We start from the raw sequence: 18,406 nt of genomic DNA, 5'->3' as shown, positions 1-18,406 counted from the left end.
GTTCGGAAGGTACGTGCGTGTCGCTCTCCGTGGAAAAGCCAGTCTGGGCCGGGCCACTTCTCATTGGGGGAACATAGGAACCCCCAGCATAAAATAACGTTCACCAGGTACGTGCGTGTCGCTCTCCGTGGAAAAGCCAGTCTGGGCCGGGCCACTTCTCATTGGGGGAACATAGGAACCCCCAGCATAAAATAACGTTCACCATCGATCATCAGTGCAGTGACATTATTATTCGTGTGTACTACTAGTATATGATAAGTAACACTAGGAGGAGGGAATTAGGCCGACAACGTGACCAGCCAATAATTAATCAGCTAGCAGAATTGAGCTGCAGTTTTTTTTCCTTCTACTAAATTAATACTAATATTCTTAGGCTGTACATATATCATCTATCAGTAGCCTAATTATCAGGAGAAAGAATGAAATTAAACAACTAAACCAGTTTTATTTAGTTTATGCCGGCCCAGCATGCTGGATCGTCCGATCTGCAATGTAAGCAAGTTGATGGAGTATGATATCGATGTATATATGTTTGTGCACATGCCCTGGGAGTGATTGGCCAGCCTAGCCGCCAATGGCAACTCAGAGCGTCCGGTGGCTGCCACTCATTCATTCCGAACAGTTCCGCGCCGTTGCAACTTGCCCCCTCCCAGGATAAGCTACAAAATTAGCTCCGGCGTGGCCGGGCCTCGCAGCACACCTCCGCCGGAGAAGATCCATCCGATCGATTCTGATCCGTTCGTGCATTGGGCGACGACGGTTAATTAGGGTGGTCCACTGGTCCTCGGCCCAGCAAGAGCACGCGTCCTAGGTTGGGGGCCATCAGCGGCCATGCATGCACGCGGCCGGTTGCCCGGCTCCGATTTAGCACCAGCTTTCTTCTTCGTTGACGCGGGGGGCCAGGTCAGCCAGAGTAGCCAAGTAGTCTCGAGTGAGCAGCGGGGAGGATCGGAATCGGAACGAGCAAGCTAGCCACCGCAGCAGCGTGGCGTGCCCCCTTGACCGGATCGGATCCCTCTGTAGCTTGTCGGTGCAGAAGCGGCAGCACGCGCATGTGATCGGAGAGAGAGAGAGAGAGAGAGAATTCCAGCACGCACTCAACCCCAACCAACAGCAGGGTGTGTGTTCAGTGATTCGCCGTGAACGGTGAAGTGGGTGTGGATCGGCTGGCCGGAGGCGTGCGTGCAGAATAAGAACGGGAGAAGGGGGACCGAGCCACCGAGGGAGTATCTTAAGATCGAATCAATTCCCTGAATGCCATTGAAATTTTCGCCAACCCCTTGAATGCCACCGAATGACATTGAAGGGATTTTTTTTGTGTCTATGACATGTGGGGTCAATGACATTCAAGGGATTGGCTAAAATTTTAATGGCATTGAGGGAATTGGCTCCTTAAGATCTGGCCCGGTCCTGTGGGCGGGTCGATCCATCGGTGCGGCCCACAATGTGGTAGCGAGAGTGTGTCGGTATCGCCGGCATTCATGTGGGACTACGCTCTTTTTTTTCTTTTTATTTTTCTTTGTAGTTAGATAGATGAGTACAAACAATGGGCAATAGCGTTCACAGACGTGGTTATCTAGGACTATAGGCAGATGCATGGATTTGAACCGGTGGTAATAAACCTTTGCTTGATTTGGTTTCTCAAATATTATTATACAGATGGAATTGAGATTTGGAGCAGTGTGTTTGAAAGTAAATGATTAAAAAATTAATATGTAAAATGGATATAGATGCAGAAACTGAATTTGTAATGCTGAATATTTGAATTTGAATACATCTATTCCATAGATCGAGTTATGAGAATCTTGATTTTACATAGCTTTTATAACTTGTAGCTGATTGAAACATAAAATAAAATGCAAAACTTAATAGGACAAATGCTTTGCACCTAGGTCCCTCCCTAATTAAGTGTGAGATGGATAGCATATGCAGAGTATAGCAACACACCTGTTAAATTCAAAGCCTTGTAGGAGTGCAGAGAAATTACAAGAGTTCTAATGCATACCGTCAGTGGAGAATTCAGTTGCTTTCTTGGTTGTAGAGGTACCGTAGAAATAACCTCGCCCAGCATAATGCACAGATGATCGAAAACACGACGTATCTGAATCATAAGGCGGCGAATGTATACCGTCCTTTGCGTACACGGTATGACTTTTGCAAGGAGACCATTGCGGTTTACCATATGGACACCAAATTAACCTTTGTTCAACTGAGATCAAAATATTAAACTAATCATTGTTCAGTTAATTTTCATTTGTGTCATACCCTCAATACTTCTAAAAGTAAAATTATCAACCCAGATAATAAATAATCCAAAGTTGTGGAGACCAGAGTTGGCGGTTAAAAGTATTTATGAGTCGATAAAACTATATACACACTGTATGTATCATTTAAGCTAATGGAATGGTCCATATCCATTTGTAGGTGATGAATATAATAGCAGTCATTTGTACATATGTTCCAGGTTCAAACTGAGCAATGATCTCATAGAGGCAAAATAGCGAACACTTGCTGTGCATATGTGCTCTTAATAGACAGTGGTGGGTAGAAGGGGACATACATGGCTACAACTGAGGGCTCGGCAAGCGGCAAGATAGACGAGCTGCACCATGAAGTTGTACCATTCTAGCAGTAGAAAGAAGCCTTTTTGCTAGATGTTTTGCATTGCACAATTGTGCAATTATATCGTACGTGCATATTATGTAAGTCAAGTGAAATGGTACCATTCTCTGAATATAATATCTGCTGTTAGAGAAACTAACCTTCCATGAATAACTAAAATTAGAAAACCAGCGGAGCGTATTGTCTCTAATTCTTTTGTAGTCATCATGTTGTGAGTCCAGCATGCATTAACTTGCCCTTCAAGACCACAATTAGATTGCATTCCTGTTGAAGATATGCCCTTGACACATTCCTGAAAGCAACACAGTACAGAAGTACAGAAGAGTTCCATGAATAAGTTGTCAAATGTATGTTATTTTCATTTCAGTGTGTACCAGTATATGATTATATTCTAAAGAGGGGATGCAAAATAATTCTAGATTCATAACAAATAGCATAATACCATGGTATGTGATAGTTAAAGAATTATCTCAAAATTGAAACGTGCAGCAGACCAAGGAGGACTGACCCATAGAGTGGCCAAAGACATGTGCTTTCTTCCACCCCAAATGATCCATCAAGGCCAAGGCGTCCTTCGCCATGATCGCCGTCCTGCCAGAGATGAGAAACATGTTTCAGAGATCAAATATTCAGAAGCACCGCTTATTTTAACTTCTCCAACACATGAGGGATTCTGGAAGATATTCCCCCAGTTTTCTTCCCCATCACTCATTTTCTCGTGAAAGGTTTTATGCCAGGAAACAATTGAAATTTGGAATTTTTCTCATCAAAAGCTACATGCAGCTGCTATGATCCACCAGATCCTCCATGTGTGGTTCTGAATCTCAAGGGGAGCAGAGCAAGCAATCCTATCTATAGAAGCAAATCGTCCCTAGCCAATTCTGTATAACAACTGCAGTTGATGGGGAATTGGATCTGTCGGAGGAGATCGGGAGCTGAAACTCACGAGTAGTAGGATTTGTTCGGGGGCACGGAGCTGGGCAAGAAGCGCAGCGTCGTGGTGGCTCGGCGCGGGTACTCGTCGGGTAGGTCAACTTTGCGGCTCCTCCTCCTCCGTTCTTCTCCGCGGCGGCCCGGCGGGTAGCTCGGCGTGGCGCGGTGGCGCAGGCGGACCGACGGCGTGGTGGCCTAATGGGAGGCTCGGCGGCGCGGTGACTCGACGAGGCTGACCGGTGCACAGCTCGGCGCTGCAGCTCCTCCTCCTCCGCCAGACAGAGAGGGAGGGAGAAAGGGAGAGGAAGGGGATCGATCCGCCGCAGCTGCCACACGCCACCCGCAGCGCGCTCGCCGCCCGACGAGCGCCCACTCCCCCGCAGTGCGCTCGGTGGCCCCCGTTCCCCGCGCCCCGCGAGGGCCTCCGCCGTGCCGCCGTCCGCCCTTGCTCTGCGTGCTTGCCGGCCGCCCGCCCTTGCTCCGCGCGCTCGCCGTCCGCCCTTGCTCTGCCCGCCTCGTCTCTGCAGCGAGGCCCGTCCGCGCCGCACAGCTCCGCGGCTTCGAGGAGGGAGGAGGGGAGGGGCGTCGCGGTCGGGGCGGCGCAGCCGGGGAGGGAGGAGGGGAGGTTGAGGAGCTTTGTGGAAAACTTACGCGCTTCCGTGGACTGCGGGTTGATTTCATCTAAACAGAGGGCTCTTTTTGCAAAAAAAACCAAGGTAACGCGCGATCCAGGCCGTCCATTGGCCGATCCGACGGCCGAGGCGTGCCGCGCCGATGTGGCCACGCTGGCTGTTCACCTTTTGGTGCAAGAATCGTGTTTAGAGATTCGCGCAAGTGGACGGGCCCACGCCACCAGTTCCATCATCCACCGCTCCGCCGTCAGGGGCGGCGGCCGGCGGCGAGATGGGGATGCATCATGCAAGGATCCATTCCATGCTGCAGAAATAAAAATGTTGCTCGCTCGCTCGCTGGATGCTGTTGTGCGGCCGTGTTTTCCGCCGACAATATTGGACCCATTTTTATTTGGGCCGATTCCACACCAGCCCAATAAAGTAAAGGCCCGTGCAAGAGGAGAGGTGCCCATTTCGTCCGTGTTGGGCTAGAATGTAACTTCAACCGCAGTCGCGCGGTCTCCGAATGACCGCAGCAATAAAGAAGAGAAAACTTTGTTTTCAGTTTTCGTAGAGATCCAACCCTAGAAACTGCATTCAAGTTTTGAATCCAAACACGAAGACGATAACATCCTTTTGGTGTCCTAGTAGACAATAATACAGATAATACAGTGCAACGCTACGTATAAAGTTAATGTTCTTAAGTGATATACTGTGATTTGGATGGATTATTAGTCCCATCATCAGAGACTTGGCTTTCTTGCATTGTGATGAAACAAGGACACCAACCAAGCAAAGACCCTAATGGAATGGACCGCAAGATTCGAAGTAGGGCTAGATAGCTATACTTCCGGGAAGCTTGGTGACAGCGAACTGGAGCACTGGAGCGTACAAATACACCGTACCATTAAGGCATTAAACCTACATCACACCGTACAGTCTCTAGAACCTGCATTGAACGTTGATGGTGTGAACGCTGGACCTAGGGATGGCAACGGGTACCCGAAACCCGAAACCCGATGAGTTTTTGCTCCATTAGGGCACATGTTTGGGTCAATTTTTCGACCCGTGGGTCTACAAATGGGTAAAAAGTCAGACCCGTCGGGTTTGCGGGCACGGGTCTGGGAACATAAAACACGAACCCGCAAACCCATGGGTTTTTAAAACCCGGTCCATTAGTCAAACTAGATTTATCTCAGCCCAAAACAACCAGCCGACTTGGCCCAACTAGACCGCGGTTTTTTCTTTTTTATATTTAAAAAAATTCAAAATTTCAAAAATATATGTCCGTTTCAAAAAATTTCGAAAATATACCCTGGTCGCCCGCCCCAGGGGCGACAGGACCTTAATGTAATTTTTTCCTTCTAATTTGCAAAGAGGTCCCTGACCGGGGGCGCGTGGGGGCAAGGGGGGCCTATCGTCCCCCCTGTCGCTCCCCCTTGGGCGACCGGCTCTGCCCCCCCTATATAAGCCCTTGACCCCATTCCCTCCTCATTTGAGCCCAAAAATTCCACCAAAAATCCAGAAAAAAAGAGAGGGGTGAGGAGAAGGGAAGCTGCGAAGCCCTGCCGGATTGCGCACTTGTAATCTGCAGGTAAGTACATTTAACTTATGTATTTTTCCATTGGTATTGTAGAGTAATTTAATTTAATTAGTGCTATAGTAGAACCATTTAAGTAGGAGTTTAATGATACTTTAGTTACGTAGTAGTAAATTAGTTTAGAAAATTAGTACTACGCGTTTATTATTACAATTGCAGTACTATTAGAGACGTGTTTATAAATTAATTACGATTTAGAATCGAATTTCGCATATGCAGTATAGAATTTGAGTGTCATCACGTACTTATGAATACTTATATGTTGTAGTTGAAATCCATACTTAGCTTTTACGGATTATTGAATAAGGTAGTGAAGTAAAGAGTATAACTCGATAAGTATTCTGTGATATACAGATATGTCGAGCAAGATGCAATTTCAAGTATTTTTTGGTGACTACAATATTTTGTATGGGCCAAATGGAGTAGATCTTTCTGCTTTTAAGTGCACATCTAGTGCCATAGATAAACCTCTGGAGAGGAGTTTTGGTTCCATATATAAGTGGCTGCAGTGTGGGTTCCGTGTTGATCCGGAGACACATGTGATGACTGTCCAGTCTCTTGTTAATTGAGAGGTAGAAAGTGATTTATGGGAATTGATGATGATACACAGCACTGATGACTGGCAGAAGTACATGCAAGCAGCTCTAGAGCGTGGGTGGCCTCTGGCCATTCTTGTTCAAACCCGGGAGAAGACACAAAATGAAATCCAACATGGTGCAGATCAAGCAACTCCGAGTATTCGAAGAGAGACCAACTATGTTGAGCAAGATGAGTCAGAAGAGATAGAGAACCAAAACATCGGACCACAGGGCCTTGCTGATGAGGGAGAGAGGATACATAGCATTGTGGACGAGATGGAGGCAGAAGACCAAACCGCAATGGAGATGGAAGAATATGAGGGTTCATCTGATGACGAGCAGTACTTATTGCCAAAAGAGTGGAAGGAGCATGGTTTTGGCAATCATGTCGTAGAAGACGTACGAAATCAGGAGTGGGAGTACAGAGGGAATGAGGTAGTGCAAGGTGCAACATATCCAAACATTGAAGCCGTAAAAGATGCTGTGAGACTATGGGCAATATCATTGAAACAAGAATTTAGAGTCGTAAAGTCTGGCAGTAAAGAATATGAGGTGAAGTGTGTGAATGATGGATGTCCATGGCAAGTACATGCATTCAAGGGAAAATGGAAGTCGAACTGGAAATGTTCCATTGTGACAGAGCACACTTGTTTGCTGTCAGAAGTTCTTCCCTCGCATCGCAATATATCATGCGACTTTATTGCAAAGCAAATATTTGGGTTGATTATGGACAACCTAAATTATGGGGTCAGTTGGATCCATGCCACTACAACTTCTTGAAATTGGATTTCATGTTGAAATCCATGCCATTGAGTGGCATGATTTTGAACATGAAACCCAATTTCACGGAGTTGTGGTGGCATGAATCGAATTTTCCCTAAATTATGAGCCAAAAATGATTGTTTGACACATTGAGCAGACTTACCAATACACCATTAGTTATTTGAAGGCATGGCGGGCTAAACAAAGGGTGTTCGAGATGCGGTTCAGCACATACGAGGCATCATATGATAACCTACCTCGTATGTTATCCCAGGTTGCTGCTAGAAATCCTGGAAGCTTTTATGACACATACCTCGTACCAGCCGTGACTAGGGGGCAAAGCATTCTGCAACGAGCCTTCTTTTGCCTAGGTGCCTGTGTTAGGGCATTTCAGTGTTGTCTTTCGGTGATCTGCATTGATGGCACATTTCTGACTGGAAGGTATAAATGTCAGATACTCACCGCAATCGGGGTAGATTGCAACAACCAAATAGTTCCGCTCGCATTTGCATTTGTTGAGAATGAGAACTTAGACAATTGGTATTGGTTCCTTGAACGAGTGAAGGTTCATGTTGTTGCTGCACGTCCAGATGTGTGCCTTATTAGTGATAAGCATGCAGGTCTGCTACAATCAATACTGAAATTGCAACGTGGAACTGCGACAATGCCTCCATTGTGGCCCGATGTCCAAAACAGGTGGTGCATTAGGCATATGGGTGCAAATTTCTATGACCACTTCAAGAACAAGGATCTTAAGAACATGTTTAAGAGGTTGTGCACCCAAAATCAACAGAGAAAATTCAATGCATTATGGCAGATGCTTGATCAGTTGACTGCAGAGCTAGTGAAGGTAAGGGCATCAGGAACAAGCACGAGTCAGGCTGCAGAGGCTAGGGATTCAATTGAGAAGCCATTTTCACACTGGATTCAAGGTGCACCTAAGGAGAAATGGTCATTCTTTTATGATACCAACGGAATACGGTATGGTATTCAGACAACGAACCATGCAGAGTGTTTCAATATTGTTATGCGTTCTTGTCGTGCCTTTCCTCTTGTGGGAATTGTTAAGTTCATCATGTATGGGTGCATGAAGTATTTCAGAGAGCGTTACATGGCTGCAAGCATAAACATCAGCAACCCCCAAATTTAGTTTTGCACAAGAGTGACACAATATATGCAACAGAAGATTGAAAAGGCCAAACTGCACCGTGTCATATCGACAAGTACAATGGAGCATAGATTTGAGGTTCTATGGAAGGATAGAACTGGTCGTGGTATCCGTAGAGATAGGGTGGTACAGGAGAGTTTGATTACAGTAGATGGCAAAGCCTTCTGCTCCTGCATGAAGCCTAAGTTATTGCATTTGCCATGCTCGCATCTCATTGCGGCATGTGTAGAGTTTGGGTTGCAGCCAGGAGTATTTGTTTCACCTTACTTCAGCAAGGAAGCAGCCGTGTCCACCTGGGGACATGAGGTATACGGGATTGGAATAATGAGACCTTTCATTCAGGATAATGAGGATAAGATGTTTATTCCTGATCCAGCCACTAAGGAAGGCAAAGGCCGCCGTCAGACACGTCGTATTCGGAATGGTATGGACGAGTCCGAAGCAAGCAAGGCACAAAAGCGTTGCAGCCAATGTGGAGCATTGGGTCGCAACTACAAGAAGTGTCCTCATAATGCACTTCACGATGCTGCTGACGTCGGTCCTTCCGGAAATCCTAGAGATGGAGCACCTCCTACATTCAGACGACCATCGGCGAGAATTGCTCGTGGAAGGCACTCGGTGTTATGATCCACCAGTGTGCAGTTTGTACCTATATACTAATCGTGCGTGGAGTTTGTATCGAACATATCTGTAATATGTAGTAATTGTGTGTCCAGTTTGTATGGAACATATCTGTAATGTATAAATATTGGGCGTCCAGTTTGTATCGAACCTATCTGTAATGTATAAATATCGTGCGTCCAGTTTGTATGGAAGATATATGTACCTATGTATTCTCATATATTTTTGAATGTAGGTATGAAGATGGACTCCTTGCTAGACCCAGTTATCGACTCGAGCCACAGGTCTTTCTTTGCAGCAGTTGAGCACCGAGCCCTAGAGGTGCTACGTCCTCGTCCACATGGGGAGGCGATCTCTATACACCACGATTGGGTTGACAGGTATGTAATGAAATATTATTATTTATCACTTATGTATTCATTGGTATTCCTTTGTTTCGACAATTTTGTTTATTGCAGGTTACGTGAGTCCGGTCTACTGACTCTGAGCCGTCTTGTCGAGGGTGGGCTTGTTCAGCTCGACCGATCCCTCCTGACGGCACTCGTTGACAGATGGAGGCCGGAGACACACACGTTCCACCTACCGTGTGGGGAGATGACTCCTACGCTGCAGGACGTGGCCTACCTCCTCGGCCTGCCTATCGTCGAGGAGGCTGTAGGTCCGCGTGTGGTGGCGGCCTCGTGGAAGGATGACCTGGAGGCCCGTTTTGCCTTGGTTGACCGCGTGGAAGAAGCAGGTCCTATCAACCCGCACCCGCGAGCAGCAGGTCCTTCGAAGACCTAGTTCCTACAGTTTACAGTACGTATTCATTGCATATTTAAGTTTAATTGTTACAATTCACATGTTGCATTGTCAGTTGAAACCATTAATCTTAATTGTTTATGCAGCCTACCCTGTTGGCTGCGGATGCCGACGAGTACAGTGTGACCAGATCGCTGGAGGCGTACCTACTTTGGTTGTTTGGTTACATCATGTTCAACAACACTCATGGCAACTCGGTCGATAGGTTTCTCCTTCCGTATGCACGGGAGATTGCGGATGGGGACGAGGACGTACCGCCCTATAGCTGGGGTGAGGCGGTACTTGGAGCCACTTACCGTGGACTCTGCGACGGCTGCAGGAAGACACATGGGAACGCTATCCTGGCGGGGTGCCCAATACTGCTGCAACTTTGGTCGTACGAGAGGCTAGCCGTTGGTCGGCCCATCGTCAGCCACGAGCCTTACCACGATGCCATGTACGGCGACGAGGAGGACGACAGGCCCACTATGGGAACTCTCTGGATCTGGCGTCAGGTATGTTCGCAACAAATCTAATTTTGTTATTCATTGTTACACGATGCATTAGCGCACTTTTAATTTTACTTATTCGGACTGCAGAGGTCCTGAGCGCATGCATAGGTTAAACGCGCATATCCTAAGTTTGTTTCGGAGCTCGACATGCTGACGCCCGAGGACGTTGTCTGGGAGCCTTACAGTCCAGAGGCTGTGGCTACCCGTGCACCAGCAGGCCTGTCTTCGCACTGCTCCGTGAATGCGAGCATGTGGCTTACTACAACCGTCCTGGTTTACGACATCGCGGTTGAGGCATATTGCCCCTGGAGAGTCAGGAGACAGTTTGGGCAGCGCCAGGAGTTTCCGGTGCCCACCACGTTAGAGCGTGTCAGTCACCAGGACCACAGGTAATTATGAATGAACTTGGCTCATACATTCATGTAGGTTGTCAAGGAGTGGCTTGCCATGCTCTGCTGATTGGCTCACCAAGATGCAGCCGTGGGTGGACCAATGGGAACAGGCAAACGAGCACTGGTCCACACACACACAGACAGCTCCTTTAGGGCTTACCTCACCTATTACTTACCCCGGACTCGGGCTCGTCTGGTTTATGTTGACACTCACCCGCAGCCACACCAGGCGAGGCCTCAGGATGGCTATGCCCGGCACCACGTGTAGGCACTAGCTGGCGCGGTGAGTCTCTTGATCATATTTTCATATATATATTAATATTCATAAGATAATTCATGTGTTACTAACTGTTCCTTTACTCAATGGATGCAGTTTCGCCTTTGCAACATGATGGAGATGGGCTGCTCGACTTACCTGATGAGGGTACGTGCCGGATCCCCAATGACCCAGTTTGAGCAGACAGAGGCATGGTCGAGGCTGCGTGACCAGTTGCGTTCAGTACTGCACAACTTGGGAAGCCGTGTGTAGTATGAAGACAGCCACGGGTCGTCCCAGGCCTCGTCGTCGTTCCCGTGTCCGGCGATCGTGCACCGGCCGACGTCTCAGTACTACACAACTGCAGGTAACATAGATATCTCTTTAAAATTAGATCAAGTGTTGCTACATATTTACTAATATCACTAACAGGATACGATCCAGCTACTGCATTCGGCCATACTGGAATGTTTAGAGGGGCACCACCAGTTGGCGGACCGTATCCAGGGATGGTACCGGGGCCACAGATACCGGCCTACACAGGTTAGTTTATGTTTCGTTTTTCGGTTTCTACATGTCATGACGAAGAACACGAGCGTACGCTAACATCCGCATTTTATGCGTAGAAATCTACCCTGATGCGGGCGCCGGACCTTCTTCCTCCTTTCGACCTGGTACAAAACACTCTCTCAATACACTCACTAATTTACCACGCAACATATGTTGGTTTATGTTTATATGTTACGTAGGGTTTGTTTCGAGTACGTTCGTTCCAGATAACGAGGGTGTCACCTTAGACGAACTCGACAGCTTGACTCCAGACTCACCTGGCGCGCACGGTGACTCCGATGTCTTGGGGTATTCACAGCTAGGAGGAGCACCACATGGGATCTCTTAGCAGCAGACACTGCAGCCCTCTTTGCGTCCTGAGCGACAGGTGAGGTCTCCGGATCATCACACCTACTGCGAGGGCCATGTCCGTTCCCAGCAGAGGGCTAAGAGGGTCCGACGCCCTAGGGGTGGTTAGATATATCCGATGTTTGTATCTCTGATGTTTATTTGTAATGAGATAGCTGTGGACCGCTTATTTGTACACTTCAACGTTCGCCTCTGATCACTCTCATATTTTCCATTACATACGATAGATGGTATGCTTATGCTTCGATGCTCCATTACGACTAAGTACGATTCAAACTCGACATAATGTACATGTCCAGTGAATGCAAATTAGGTACGAGACATACATACAAGCATAATACAACATTAACAATACTAAATACGAATACATCTTAAACCGATGAACATCATATGTTATAGATCATGGCATGAAATCATCTAGGTCGTCATCCCAGTTGGCAGATGGAGGTGCTGCAGGTGGTGTAGTATGGCTCGACGAACCTCTTGGCTTTCCCTTTCTCTCTTTTCTGGATCTACGTTCATGTACAGGGGGAGGAATATCTTGTGTTGGTGGCCATGGTTTGGGGGGCATGAAGTCATCCATGTCGTCATCCCAATTAACACAAGTTTGTGCTGTAGGTGGTGCAACATGACTTGATGAACCTCTTGCCTTTCCCTTTGTCTATTTTCTGGTTCTAGGTTCATATAAAGGGGGAGGAACATCATATGTTGGAGGCCATGGTTTGGGGGGCATGAAGTCATCCATGTCGTCATCCCAGTTAACACAAGTTGGTGCTTGAGGTGCTGCAGCATGACTCGACGAACCTCCGGTCATCTGTTCTTGCGCAGGCCAAGTACTATCACCCGAAGATCTTATCCACCTCCTTCGTCTAGTTTGCAGCATAAGTCAACCGAAGATACATACCAATTTACGGAAATTTGGTATCGATTTGTTAATCAACTCCGTGTCCTCGGGGTAATCCTAGCATATAATTAAACAACAATGTTACTGTTTCATAAATATGGATTCCAAATGACGGACGGGATTAGAACTGAATGAGAGTTACCTTAATGTGCATCTCATACACTTCTGGCCGCATCCATATCTCACAAGAACTTTGTAAGAATCCAATGATATTAGGATGATTCGCTAGTTCACATACTCTCATGTATATCTTCCGACGTTCTAGCAGGTGTCCCTTTACATCTTGCATTGTAATACCTCGAAATAATGTGAAATCTTTAAACTCTACTACTTTGGACAAAATCATCTCTATCATACCATCCGCTAACGGATCCAACTTCTTACTGATAACAAGATGGGTCATGATATCAAGTATTATCTAGATTTTTCTTCGGTCCATGAAAATCCTCCACAATTGGAGGCAGCCGTTGCCTTATGCTGCAATATCAATAAGATACTGTCATAATTCTATTCTAATTCATAATTAATTTAAAAACAAGTCTGTAATAGTACTGAAATTGTAATACTAAACGAGTGTTCTAAAGCACCAAATCTAATTCAGCTAATCCGCTAATTAAATTAAATTGTTATACAATATCAATGGATTCATACGGAAGTTACCGGTAGATCACAAGTGCGCAATTCGGCAGAGCTTCGCCGCTTTTCTTCTCCTCGCCCCTCTCTTTTTTCTGAATTTTTGGTGTAATTTTTGGGCTCAAATGAGAAGGGAATGGAGGCATGGAGGGCAGGGCTTATATAGGGTGGGAGACCCTCTGTCGCCCGTGGGGGGGGGGGGGGGACAGGCCCCTGTCGCTCGTTGGGGGGGGGGCGACAGGACCCCCTCCCTCCACACACCCCCGGCCAGGGACCTCTTTGTAAATTCAAAAAAAAATACATTGAGGTCCTGTCGCCCGTTGCTTGGGCGACAGGACCCCTGTCGCCCCTGGGGCGGGCGACCGGGGCCCATTTTCGAAATTTTTCAAAATGGATATATATTTTTGAAATTTTTATTTTTTAAATATAAAAAAGAAAAAGACGCAACTAGACATGTACACAACCCAAGAACCAGCCTGGCCCAATTAGACAAGTATATAATCCAATGGGCACTCCCAAACCCTAGACTAATCCTTTCTCAGTTTCCCACCACCCACACTGGCCACTTGCAGCGGCGCATCCGCGTGCTCGCCTAGTGGCTCGCACGGCGGCGCGTGCTCACATAGCGGCATGCGCTCGGCCGCTTGCTCGCCCCGCGCTTCGTGTGCGCTCGCGCCGTGTGGCCGCGCCGGCTCGTGCTCTCACCGGCCCTTGGCTGTCATGCGCTCGGCCTTCGCGTTGCCTACCTTCGTCCGCAACGAGGGCCCGGCGATCCGCACCTTCGCCGCGGTATCCGCGCGCCCGGCCACTCGCGCCCTCGCTGCCGTGACCGCGTGCCAGGCCGCACCACTGTCGCCGCCCTGGCGGCGCGCCGGCCCTCACGTGTGGCGCACCCTCAGCTCAACCTCCATGCGCGGCCAGCTCTCAACTCAACCTTTGCCCAGCTAACAGCTCTGACATCGCAGTGGTACTGTCGGGCACGGGCAACGCACGGGTCACCCGAAACCCGAGCGGGCACGGGTTTGGGCACAAAACTGTACCCGTGACGAGTCGTGGGGTTTTAAACGGGCAGACTTTTGATTCACGGGTATGGCTTTGGGATGGGTAAACCCAGTGGGTTTAGACCTGTTGCCATCTGAAGCTGGACCGTAGGAGGGCTCGGCCTCAGGCTCACTCCTCGGTCTTCCTTGGCCGCACGCGCGAGACCATCTGTGGGTTCCTGGCAGCCCAACGATCATGGCACGCAACAGAGTGACCGCACTGCCGCCCGCCTGGCCGGCAGGCCATCTCTTTTTTCTTAGCTATTGAAAGCGAACAGGCTGAGGAGGTGAGGCGGCTGCCACCTGCCGGGGCTCATCTAGACGCGAAGAATGTGCGCGGGGCCGGCGGGGCACCGTACCAGCACCTGTACGGCCTGCGGCGGCGGCGGCGAGGCAATGCGTGGAAGAAAATCGAGGGGGGTGGGGCTCGGAGACGGCGAAATTCGACCCGCGTGCGCGATCCGCCGATCTGAGCGACTGTTGCAGACGAGGAATTCCTCGACGCAGCACTGGCCCAGTGGCCCCTGGTGGGCGTGCGCCGCGCGGATACGTTGATGCATACATCATAGGGGGCGTTTAGTTCCAAAAAAATTTTCTCCTCGAAATTTGTGCTTTCCTCTTTGGACACATGCATGGAGCATTAAATGTAATTAAACAACAAAACTAATTGCACAGTTTGGATGTACACGACGAGATGAATCTTTTAAGCCTAATTAGTGCATGATTAGCCATAAGTGCTACAGTAACCCGCATGTGCTGATAATGCGGTCAAAGGCCTCAAAAGATTCGTCTCGCGGTTTCCAGGTGAGTTTTGAAATTAGTTTTTTAATTAGTGTCCGAAACGCCCTCCCGACATCTGGTCAAACTGTTGCTGTGACACCCAAAAAATTTTGGTTTGGGAACTAAATGGCCCCATACTCCAGTCATCACCAGTTGAAAGGATCTTAAACACGTGATGTCGCCTAGAGGGGGGTGAATAGGCGTTTTCTGCAAAACCTGCAGATTAAAACACTTAACACAGATGTCAGCCACCAACCGGTCAGACCGGTTGAACAGACCAGTCAGACTGGTACTATGCAGAACCTACACAAACAGAGTTAATTGTCCCCTTTACGCGCTCTAGAACAAAAGCAACTTGGTGTGGTGCTTCTGTAGGTGTCAATGAATATATTCTACAACCCTGCACACACAGAAATAGCACAACCGAGTAGATCGAAGCGGAAGCACGAATATAGCTAGAGATCAATAGTGAGGCAAACCAAATAAGGAAGATGCAAAGAAGACGCAGTGATTTGTTTCACCGAAGTTCGGATCCACCACGTTCACCACGTGTGAATCCTACTCTCCGTTGAGGAAGCTTATGACGACCACAAGGTCAAGCTATCTCCTCCTTTCAACTAGATGATCATGTGCCCTCGTGGCACACAATCGCTGCTGCAACAAACTTGCCGCTGCTCACCACAAGCTTGGGAGCTAGCCGGCGACGCCTAGCCGTCTAGGAGGCTTCACCTCCAAGAGTAACAAAAGCTTCAATTGAGTTGGCGACGCAACCGCAAGTGCTCAAGCTAGGGCTTATGCTCTCACTGCTCAAATTGCTCTCTTAGCAAAGGTTTCACTCAACCCAACTCAAGGATCTAGTCTTGATTCACTCTAATCTCACAAAGAGAGATTGGGGAGGACTTCTCAAGTGCTCTTCAATGCTTAGAAATGGCTCTGGAATGTAATGGCATCAGTACCCACGAATGGGTGAGGGTGTGGGGTATAAATACCCCTCTCTCAAAAACTAGCCATTGCTCTATCAGAGTCAGACCGGTCAGACCGGTCCCCAAGACCAGTCAGACCGGTCCCCAAGACCGGTCAGACTGGTCGGTTTGATTTTACTAGCCGTTGGAATCGACCGGTCAGACCGGTCGGCTGGACCGGTCAGACCGGTCCCCCTAGGTTTTTCTGCTCCAAGTGTTTCTCTTTAATTTTTTTCTCTTGGGATAGCTATGAGCACTTTTGGTAATATCAACCCACTAATGTTGCATCCCCCTTAATAGTACGACATTCTATAATCAAGTTCATATAAAATGATATGCACAACACTTGAGCTTTCACGTCTTGATCAAGCCGAACTTCTTCAATCAATATCTTGAGGTTGACAACATCTTCAATTTCAGTGAGCATGCCTGCTTGAGTTGGTGACTTTGAATCTTCCTTCATATAAAAATGAAATCCATCTTTGATTCACAAGTCACATCCATTTACCAAGTAATGACATTCTTCAACATAGAGCTCTCCATGACTCTAGGATCACCGGTATTTTGACCCGTATCGGTTTCCTTGCTCCCCCCAAGCCAACGCTTGCGTAGCCTCTTGAAACACGCCTTTCGGTCCTCTCTACCTTCATCCTAGCCGTTCATTTTGAACTTCACATTGATTTGTGTCATGCATGAAATCTTCTTTACCAAAATAAATTCACCATTTAATTTCATATGCAAGCTTTCCAATTTGAGACAACATATGCACATCAACTCATGTCTCATTCACTTTTCTCTTGCTTGCTTCCCTTGACAATAATTATTCATCTCATATGACAAGTCTTTCTAATTTGATACTATGCAACAACATATTATGTCTCATTCTCATAACCTTTACTTGTCATATGAATTCCATCAAAAGTCGAACAAGCCTTTAATTGATATTGGAGCCTTCATGTCAATCATGAGTACCTTGCTCTCAATTTTCTTTTACAACTTTGCTTGCCACTTTGAGTCCCACATTAACTAACAAACTACAACAATATATTAGAGCCTTTCATATCAAACATGAATACCTTGCTTTTCTATTTTTCTTTCTCATTCTAGCTTGTCACATATAATGATTGCCAATGGGACATACACATTTGCTTGCAATACATGAGCTCTATCATTCCACAAATTAAATACCTGCTCATAATCTCATGCCAACAAGTTAGTTCTTTAATCGTGTTGTCAATCAATACACCAAAACCCAATGGGGGCCTAGATGCTCTTTCAATCTCCCCCTTTTTGGTGATTAATGACAAACCGATTAAAGCTTACAAAAAGATATTCAATAACTCTTTATGAATTCTCAGATTTAATTTGAGCTCCCCTTTAATTTGTGCAAATGAATAAAACTCAACAAATTTGGCCTCACATGCCAATGTTGCACAAATCAACGAAAGATGGAACTCCCCTTAAATCTCAGCATCCGTGGGGTGAAAAAGTGTATGTGCGCCTACACAAAAATTCTACACGTGATGCATATGACAGGATAACTCAGTTCATCAAAATAAAAAGAAAGTGGCTCCGTCTGGTGCCGACCGGTCAGACCGGTCTGCCCCAGACAGCCAGCCAAAAAACATTACATCAAACAATTTGCATCACACTATCACAATATCACTTAGATAGAATGATTAAGTCTATTACACTCATTAACACACAATACAAATGTACTCAAGTCCACAAACTAGATAAAGTACGAGATTATTACAAATTTCAGAGCTCCAAAGCACAGACCGGTCAGACCGGTCCATTAGACCGGTCAGACCGGTCTGTCTAAAACAGAAAGGAAAAACTCTGAATTTTCTCTCTTCTTCTCCTTTTTCAAGCTTTAGTCCTTGTTCTTCTCCATATTAGACTTAGCATTTATTTAGGAATATAAAAGAGGTTTTACTCAACCAAGACTTACCCATAGTTGTAGGGTATCATTATATAAGATTTGTAATGTTGGCGCATCAGGGCATGGTATATGTTTTGACACGTCTCCTTGTAGTTGTCGTTAAGAGTTTTCTGGTTGATTATCAACGGCATCATGAAGCCCACCTGATGATGCCATCCTTCTTTCCGGCATCTTTGAAGCTCCATACTGAATGATAAAATACAAATTATGAAGTGCACAGAGTTATTTACGTTGATGACAATCTAAATTTTTTTGATACTTACAGAACCCAAATGGTGATGATAGAGACGTCTAGGGCTTGTCAATGATATATGGCATGTAGATCTTTGAAGTAGACCCAGAAGTCGTCCTCCCCACGATAGAAATCATGGTCGCGATACTTAACTCCA

General features: G+C 46.9%; 1 protein-coding gene across 1 annotated transcript; it reads right to left on the bottom strand.

Annotated features, from left to right (window-relative positions):
- Window positions 1-1,931: 1,931 nt before the first annotated feature.
- LOC120700619 lies at window positions 1,932-16,499 on the bottom strand. Its single transcript, XM_039984867.1, has 4 exons — window positions 16,431-16,499; window positions 3,569-3,750; window positions 3,131-3,213; window positions 1,932-2,914 (listed from the first exon to the last, which is right to left on the bottom strand). Exons 1-4 carry the CDS (start codon window positions 16,497-16,499, stop codon window positions 2,874-2,876), a joined length of 375 nt encoding a protein of 124 aa, XP_039840801.1. The 3' UTR covers window positions 1,932-2,873.
- Between the last annotated feature and the right edge of the window lie 1,907 nt (window positions 16,500-18,406).

The sequence above is a fragment of the Panicum virgatum genome, chromosome 3K, assembly GCF_016808335.1.
Source record: "Panicum virgatum strain AP13 chromosome 3K, P.virgatum_v5, whole genome shotgun sequence".
In the NCBI taxonomy this organism is placed as follows: Eukaryota; Viridiplantae; Streptophyta; class Magnoliopsida; order Poales; family Poaceae; genus Panicum; species Panicum virgatum.
This window is presented reverse-complemented; position numbering and strand designations above follow the sequence as displayed.